At 41.4% G+C, this 8,907-nt stretch overlaps 1 protein-coding gene across 1 annotated transcript; it reads left to right on the top strand.

Annotated features, from left to right (window-relative positions):
• Positions 1-3,379: 3,379 nt before the first annotated feature.
• On the top strand, positions 3,380-8,729 carry gpr137ba (G protein-coupled receptor 137Ba). The gene is made up of 7 exons (XM_085800680.1): positions 3,380-4,140; positions 5,353-5,402; positions 5,511-5,733; positions 6,197-6,343; positions 7,001-7,129; positions 7,455-7,576; positions 7,703-8,729. The coding sequence occupies exons 1-7, from the start codon at positions 3,778-3,780 to the stop codon at positions 7,815-7,817; spliced, it is 1,149 nt and encodes a 382-aa protein (XP_085656806.1). The 5' UTR covers positions 3,380-3,777; the 3' UTR covers positions 7,818-8,729.
• Positions 8,730-8,907: the final 178 nt, after the last annotated feature.

Below are 8,907 nucleotides of genomic sequence, written 5' to 3'. Positions count from 1 at the left end.
CCACCAGAAAAATCAAAACTGAAAGCACAGACTGTCATGGATCCTGCAGCCACATAACAGTATTTGATATGGGGAATAAACTATCTGAGCATTTGTTTCACATATGAAATAGGTTCTGTGTTATGTCTTTACAGGTATTTTTCTTTTATGGATGTATCCTTTCTCTCAGCTTTAAAAGCTTTGAATTTAATAATATAAGTGGGGAAATCAAAGCCATCTCTGGTCAAACTGCTCACAGCTCAAGTCACAGCTGAAGGTCCTAAGTAGACACTGATTGGGTTTAAGAGGTCATAAAGCAAATGGGTTGGGAAACACTTCCCCAGAGGATGAGTCTTTTCCACTGTGTCCAGTCTTAGCGCTGCCCTCTTGCACCACCCTCAGGCCAAAACTTTGACATGTAACAGGCAGAGTGCCGTGAAATTTACAGAGCACATTTATGCTTCCAAGGGGGATAAATCCTTGTGATTGTAGTCATTCCACGGCCTTTTCTTTAGCATCACCCTCGGGGCACACTTTCCATTTTCGGCCCCTCTGCTGGTAGGATGAGATTTTCTCCAACAGTAGTCGAGTGTAATGCACATTTCAGCATCCACTCAGGCTTTAGTTTGCTGCTACACATTCTCATGCATAACTTAAGCAGCTACACATACGTATGTATGTATACCACCTCCCTCACATACCTCACAGACTGAACCTAGAGTCCTCTTGAGGCAATTATTAATGAACTATCTTATTTTCTTTTCCATAGGAGACTCTTTTAAAACAATGTTAGACATTTTTATAGCATAATCAGATTTTAAAAGTTTTAAGTTGATGCCATGGTGTTTCAGAGAGAGGCCAGTATTGCATCAGCATCCCTCCCACCCAGCCTCTCCTCCACATATACGATTCAAGGGTGCCATCTTCTGGTCATTCTGTGATATTTGGCTACTCCTTATAGAGCCCAAAGGTTTTCATAAGGGGATGTGCATGGTGTGTACATTGATATAATTTATGTATTTGGTTATTGTATTATTTTTTTGAAAAATAGAGATATTTTTAAGAATAATTAAGTCACAATGAGTAAAGTTTAACCAAATCAGAATTCAGAAAACATAGGTTTTTATAGCACTGTTTCCTATTAACATACAGTACTAAGGCCTTGTTAGATATTTTCGTGGCTGATGGGATATCTACCCTGGGGCAGTGATGTCATTAGCTGTGACTTGCTGGTGTCTGTCTGAGTTTCTGTTTCCAGCTGTGTTGCCTGGGAACCAGTGGATTGTGATCTGTGCGTGTGTGTGTGGGGCGCAGGAAACTGCATCCTGATCATCAGACTGAAGTGTTATTTCACCACTCCTCTGTTATTATTCTTCTTTATTCACTGACACGGCCATAGATGTGGGAGACTTAAAGGGACAGGTGAAAGGAACTCTGGGTACTCACAGGGCTTTACATAATTTGTGACGTATTTGTTCTTCCATTCATTCATTCATTAACTAAATTTAAATCCAAAGCTTCCTAAGATGTAAAATGTGATTAATTGGTTCACTGCCTGTAAGTTCAGTCTAATTTACAGTGCCTATATTTGAAATAGCTACGCACAACATTGATTTTTAAACCTAACACTTCCAAGGGGCAGACACATTTTTATATCTGTGATCATACAAGCTATGGTTTCACAGCAAAAAGGGAAGTCTTGTGACTGACAGCTTCCTGTTTGGTGTGGTGGTGTCTGGGTGTCAGTGTCACTGAGTGAGAAAAGATTAATGTATCACTGTGGTCAGAGTTGAGCTGCTGTGACCTCCAACCTTGGCCTTCCTCATATTCACATGCCCTGTGAAACAAAAAACACACCAACACAACAATAACAAACTTCACTGAGGTTGTGTGCAGTTAGTTTCTGTTCTGTTTTGTAAACCAGATTCTACTATTGTGACCTGAGAAACCCTTGGATGGAATTAAAGGGAAACTCCAGTGATTTTACACAGGATGATCAGTTCATCAAACAACTGTACAATGTCCTCTTTGGCCTCTGGAGGAGCTTTTTAAAGCCTGAGAAAATAAACCTGAAAAAATATCAGGTCATTTTCACTCAAATGGATTGTCAGGATAACAGAATGTGTCTCTGACAGCAATATGAAAGACATGTGCATTTCTCAGGCAGAAAGAATCTCATGAAACACTGATTTATATGGTGAAAACTGCAGGTTTTTGTACTTGTACAAGTAAAACTGCTGGCCTATCTTCATCCGTTTGAACATTCATGATCCCTTTTCTTTTGTCTAAAGTCAAATAAAGCAAAAGAGCATCACCATGTTTGCCTTCAAGCTCCAGAGGCCAGACCTGCAGATTCACTGTAATGACGCTGTGTGTGATAATTTGATTAAATGATCCTCAGCACTGAAATAGTCAGAGCCTCAAGGCCTTGAGGCTCATGCATTTATATCTGATTCTGTAGCCCCATCTTTACAGAGACCATGCATCAAAAGCAAAATGTAATATATGAAAATTCATTTTCAAGACATAAAAAAATCAATTTCAATACAATTCTAAAAGAATGATAGCATTGAAGAAATTTATGAATAACCTTAATCCAAGTTTAAAGCTGCCGATGTAAACGTGTTTAGGCTATATTTTATGGCCATGTCTCCTTTTTAAAACAGATTTCTTTGAGCTTGATGCTTTTATTTGATAGATAACACTGTAGCAAGGCCACAAGAAGCAAGAAAATCTCTGTTTTGATAGCAAATTTTAGTTGAAGATGCATGTGACTAATACAGATGGCAAATTAACCATAAATGTAAATACATTTCATTGCTTTTGGTGTGAAATAGAGGGTTAAATAAATAGCATGAAGTTGAACAAAAAGCATTATGCTACAGGACACACTATAGTAGCTTAGTGACAAGTACATTGTCAATATTTCTAGTTTAGTGTCTCAGTTTATAGGCTATCCAGGATGATCTGGTCAATCTTCTCAAATACTTTTTCTTTCAAGCAATGAAGCACTAATTAAAATTAAATGTAGTACTAAGGGGAAGATATAGGCTATCTCAAATGCATCATAGCCTATAGTCTGTGAATTGTATTAGCGAGCTTACATTGGTAGCTATAGTTTATTTTTATGCGGCCTCATTATAGCCAGCTCAGCTCTGGGTGGTGATGATGAATTTGAATGTGATTTTAAATAAACATAGTGAACAGCTCAGAGTTTCTCTCCTGGGAACAGCTCGGCGGTGGGAAGCCCCATCACAGGGTTAAACCATAATACATCCAAGGGTTAAAGGTACAGTAGCGTGCGTCAGCTGATGCGTAGCGTCACGTAATGAGCACTAGGGGGAGGGAGAGAGGGAGAGGGGGAGAGAGTGGGGGCTGGTCCTGTCTCTGTCTCCTCTCTCCTGGCTGCAGCTCTCTGCAGCAGCAGCTTCCTGCCGCTGCTGGCCCTGACAAACGCCTCTTTCTCATCACTGATCATGTGCCTCTCTCTCCGGCTGTCTCCGGCTCTGCTGCAGGAAGTTCCTCTCCTCTCCTCTCCTCTCCTCTCCTCTCCTCTCCTCTCCCTGACAGCCCTCTCTCACCAGCTTTAGCTACTTCTCTACCGCTACTCGCTTCTCCTCCGCCGCTGCCCCGGCCGTACGGGACCGACAGGCTGGATCTGTGAGGCCGGACACCGGCGGCGAACACCGGTACAGGCGCTCACCTCTCTCCTCCTCCTCCTCCTCCTCCTCCTCCTCCTCCTCCTCCTCCTCCTCCCCTCTGCTCCTGCTCCTGCTCCCGGACCAGGGAGAGCAGGTCATGGAGGCCGCGGTGGAGGAGAAGGAGCCGCTGCCTCTCCCCACTCTGAGCCCGGCCGTGCCTCCCTACGTCACCCTGGGCCTGACGGTGGTCTACACCGTCTTCTACTCCCTCCTCTTCATCTTCATCTACGTGCAGCTGTGGCTGGTGCTGCGGTACCGACACAAGCGCTTCAGCTACCAGACGGTGTTCCTGTTCCTGTGTCTGCTGTGGTCGGCCCTGCGCACCGTGCTCTTCTCCTTTTACTTCAGAAACTTTGTGACGGCCAACACTCTGGGGCCTTTTCCCTTCTGGCTGCTCTACTGCTTCCCCGTCTGCCTGCAGTTCTTCACCCTCAGCCTCATGAACCTTTACTTCGCACAGGTGAGTTAACGGTTTGGTGCTGCGGCTTTTACAGCTGCTGCTGACAGCTACAGTGTCCTGTAGCTAGGATACTCTACACTTGCTTCTGTAATGTAATGTGAGGGAAAGCGTTAGGGGTTGAGTCTGAGGATAACTGAATTAAAAGTCCCACTACACTGCATACAGCTTCTTTATGCTGGTTTTAATAATAATAATAATAAAATGATAAGAGTTGTGTTGCTTCGCTGTGACTGAAGAGCCATGAATCTAGCTCTGGACATAGGCTAAGGCTGGATTAATTTGATTGTTTATTGATGATTTTTTTTTATATGTTTCTTGTAATAGTAAAGTCTAAAAACGATTATTAAATAGGGGGAAATATCTAAGGTAGTTTACTCCAGAGCGATTAAAAAAAAATAGCAGTAGGCTATTTGTAACAAAGAAGGTGACCAAGGCACTCTTGAAGTTAAAAAGCCTTTATTAGAAGTGGCTACATAAGTAGTTATACTGTATGTAGCCACTTCTAATAAAGGCTTTTTCTGGTCATCTTCTTTTTTGTTGACAGATTGTGACGTGATTACACCTTTAAATATTAATAATTATCCAACACACAGCCTACATATCACAGTCTTGACCTACATAAAACCATAACAATGATGTTCAATGCAACAAATAGTGTTTGAGTCATTTCAGTCATCTAGATTATGGTTAATACAATATGGTAATAGATGATACAGTAGCACTGATTCCTCTGCTGATCCTCTCAGTCACTGTGATTACAGGTGAGATAACTCTCAGTCACTAATAATAACATCATCTGATAGCAGGGGCTGTCAGAGCCGTTCAGTAAATATGACCTGTTGCTATCAGTGTGATTCTCATTCACACCAGCTACACAGTGTGATACACTGAATCACTTCCTCATCTCCTTACATAATCCAAATATCAAATAATAGCTTCCCTGGCATCTACTTAAAGCTTATTTTTAGCATAATCCTCCAGTGCTGATTTGAGTCACAGTTGACGTGCGTGTTTCAGATGTGGGCCTGCACTGTGAGACTGCTGTGAGTCTCAAGTTTAAAACTTGTTTCTTTTCTACCGTGAGGTTCCCGTTTCAAAATAATATCTGCGTGTGGTTTCTGAGAAGGACAAGAACACAGAAGTGAGAAGTGGTGACTGAAACAGCACGATGCATTTGCATGATGCAGGATTTTTTTCTTTTCTGTTTCACAGGTTGTTTTCAAGGCAAAGTCCAAATATGCACCAGAGCTTTTAAGATACAGGTAAGACCGGGCTGTGACCTTTCTGCTGAAATATATGTTCTTACTCTTTTGGGATAAAAGCAAAACAATGTGAATGATGTGTCTCTCTGTTTGTGTGGTGACCCACAGGCTGCCGCTGTACCTGTTCTTCCTCTTCATCAGCCTGGTGTTTTTAGTGGTGAACTTGGTGTGTGCCCTGCTGGTGAGGATATCCTCCACAGAGACCCACACCGTCGTGCTCGTGAGGGTCGCCATCAATGACTCGCTGTTTGTCCTGTGCGCCATCTCACTCTCGCTCTGTCTTTACAAGATCGCTAAGATGTCACTGGCCAACATCTACCTGGAATCCAAGGTGAGAGATCTATTCTACGTTGTCTACCATCTACATCCCGTGAGGCGCTGAGAGAGACAGACAAAGACAGAGAGAGAGATAATAAAGAGATTGCTTAAGACATAAAATAGGAACTGTGTAGTAATTTTGTAATTGGCATCAGAAGTGTTAGTGCTGAATATAGCACCCCCGTGTGAAGATGCACTTCTTCCAATCACCTCTGCTTTGTACATAGTGATTGTTCCCTAGCAACAGTGTTGCTCTGTGTGCATGACTGGGTGTACCGTCGTGCGTTTACACGTGTAAAACACAGTTGAGTTGGGTCCCACCTGAAACGGAAGATTCCCTGCTTTCAGATATGTTTTTGATTTTCATGTCATTTTCATATCATCGCACAAATATCAAATTTCTTCTTGAAGATGGATGTTAAGTTAATGCTCTTTATATAATATATTTCTTTTTTTTCTAATTTAACTGTGTACAGGGGACATCAGTGTGCCAGGTGACGGTCATCGGAGCGATTGTCATCCTCCTGTACTCATCCAGGGCCTGCTACAACCTGGTTGTCCTGGGGCTCTCCAACAAGAGCATCAACTCCTTCGACTACGACTGGTACAACGTTTCAGACCAGGTGAGTCCCCGATGAGGTCAGCACACATCAAAGCAGCAGTTTGATGGTTTCATCCAGAATGAGATGAGAAAATACATTAGGACATATTAAGTTAGATCCAGCAGCTAATTATCTTGTAGTATTAAAAAATGGAAACCACCCCAGTGTAGCTCAGTTTAAAGGCATAGTTCAACATTTTGGTAAAATTCACCTACTCTCTGCCCCGCGGATCTCAAAACAACATGCATTGATAATTAAAGGTAATGAACCACCCCTATGATTATAGGAATTATGGCAATAGGCGAATTTGCAAAAAATGTTGAACCATCCCTTTAACAACACTGGTAAAAAAAAAAGAGTGGAATCAATTTTCTCATCAAACTCTATGTAAATTTTAGTTTTCTTTTCTTTTTCTTTTTTTTAACCTTTTATCCAAAAAGTCCAACTATTAATAAGTATGTTGATGATTAATATGAAAAGCAGTAGTTGATGCATTAGACCTTATCCACCCAACTGCGCATTTGATCACATTTGAGGTCAATGCATCTATTTATGTGAGTTGTGGTTTATATGGAGGAAAATATTACAGTCTCTTCCATATCAGGGTAAAATAGTTGGTTGTTGAGCCACTGCACTGCACAGTCATGTGAATGACTAATGTGTCATGTTTTCTTTCAGGCAGATTTACAGTCGACTCTCGGCGACACAGGCTACATCGTCTTTGGAGTGATCTTGTTTGTGTGGGAGCTGCTACCCACCTCTCTGGTCGTTTTCTTCTTCAGAGTCCGGCAGCCCAACCTAGACAGGGTGAGCCAGCAATTAGCCTGAGCCCGAGCGGTTCCCCAAACCAGGGTCCACTTGGTCACACAATCCTGTCAGGGGTCACGGGATAAATCTGAGGGGTTGTGAGATGATTTAAAAGAAAGCAGTTAAGTTACGTTAAAACACAGTTTTGCCATTTCAACAATCTAAAGTAAAAATCAGCATACAGGTTAGGAACCACTGCCACTCAGCTGTAAACATGTTTGTTTGTTTGTTTTATGCAAGCTGTCTCTATTATTTATCACAGTGATGTGTAATGTTTGCTGTGGTGTGTGTGTGTGTGTGTGTGTGTGTGTGCCTCGTCCTGCAGAGCGGCTCTGGGCTTCCTGGTCATGTCTTCTCCTCCAGAGCTTATTTTTTTGATAACCCACGACGTTACGACAGCGATGACGATCTAGCGTGGAGCGTCATGCCTCAGAATATCCAAGCCAGGTAAAAAAAGAAAAAAAAGAAAAGCCAAACAAAGTTTCTGTTGCCCGTAGACTGTTACCAGAGAAAAAAGGTCAAGAGGTCAAATCACATATGTTATAACAGGATGTTTGTTCTGTGTTTGTCCAGTCTGGCTGCTGACAGTTATGAGTGGGGGAGCCAAAGCAGTGGCATCGGTGCCTACATTGGAGGAGACGACAGCTACCACCTCCCCCTTCCTCCAGAGGAGCTCAGCCATTACTGACCAGAGATCAGTGACTTCTGATGACCTTTGTTTTTTTATTTGTATATTTTTTGCACAGACTGTCTTACTGACCGAGGCACGGAGAGTGGCCCTAAACTTCACACATTCAACTTTTGTACTTTGCCTAGAGAAGAAGAACTAACAGACTTTCCTCTCTGTCGTCATATGAAGGTCCGCTGATGGGACATTAATTTTGCACACTCCTTGTACAAAGTATGATCTAATTTTGACTGTTCTTAAAACAACTTTCATTGTATAGTTTATATTGAATACTGCTTAATATATTTCCTGACCTTTTGTAATATGTACTGTATTACTATTTTAAGTCTAGAAGCATCATAGAGATTGTTTATATAGAGGAGCTATTCATTTAATTCATATTAAAATGTTTAAACGCTGTGAAAAATGCACTTTATCTATAATATCAGACCCATACTGTAACAATACACAGCCAGTAGCTCGTTCATGTTTTAGAAACCGCTGCACATGGATCCATAAAGGGTAGACAGTTTCACCATTTTTTAAATATATATAAATATATTTTTAAATTGCTCTGCATATACCTCATCAGCACGTGTTCTGTGCAGTGAGTCAAAGATCAGCACATTTGACCATCAACATTTTTGTATTGTTCATTTTTTTTATACAAAACTGTGTCGTTTGGGAGAGAAACATAGTAAAAAAAAAAATGTTAATGCCAAAGCTCAGAGGTGTTTACTCTGACGTAGAGCATTGTTCCTTGACAAGATTCCCAAAGTTGTTCCGATCTTTATTTTTCACTCCTTTCAGCCCAACCTTGTAAAAATGTCACAATGCAGGATAGGTTTACACAAAACTATTTTCTACAAAATGATTACTCTGTAATAAATTGCTAACTGACCAGTAATAAAGACTACTGTATAATAAACACACTTTGCGGTGCTTTGTCTTTGAACACAAGAGTTAGACAGAGGAACATTTACGAGAACAAAAAGAGCAGCAGGCCACATACATTTATCACTTCTCCCCATTTTATTGATGAGCTGTTTTCAGAGACGGTTGCACTCTAAAAGCACTAGATACATGATGATATTATGTGCCACGGAAATTT

This window comes from Trachurus japonicus, chromosome 15 (assembly GCF_045865225.1).
Source record: "Trachurus japonicus isolate A0001 chromosome 15, Traja_1.0".
Classification (NCBI taxonomy): domain Eukaryota; kingdom Metazoa; phylum Chordata; class Actinopteri; order Carangiformes; family Carangidae; genus Trachurus; species Trachurus japonicus.
Note: the sequence above shows the minus strand (reverse complement) of the source record. Positions and strands in the feature narration are given on the sequence as shown.

Coding starts and splice junctions, on each gene's coding strand:
- gpr137ba (XM_085800680.1), top strand. CDS start 3,778: ATGGAGGCCGCGGTGGAGGAGAAGGAGCCGCTGCCTCTCCCCACTCTG. Junction 4,141..5,352: donor TGAACCTTTACTTCGCACAG/GTGAGTTAACGG, acceptor TCTGTTTCACAG/GTTGTTTTCAAGGCAAAGTC. Junction 5,403..5,510: donor CCAGAGCTTTTAAGATACAG/GTAAGACCGGGC, acceptor GGTGACCCACAG/GCTGCCGCTGTACCTGTTCT.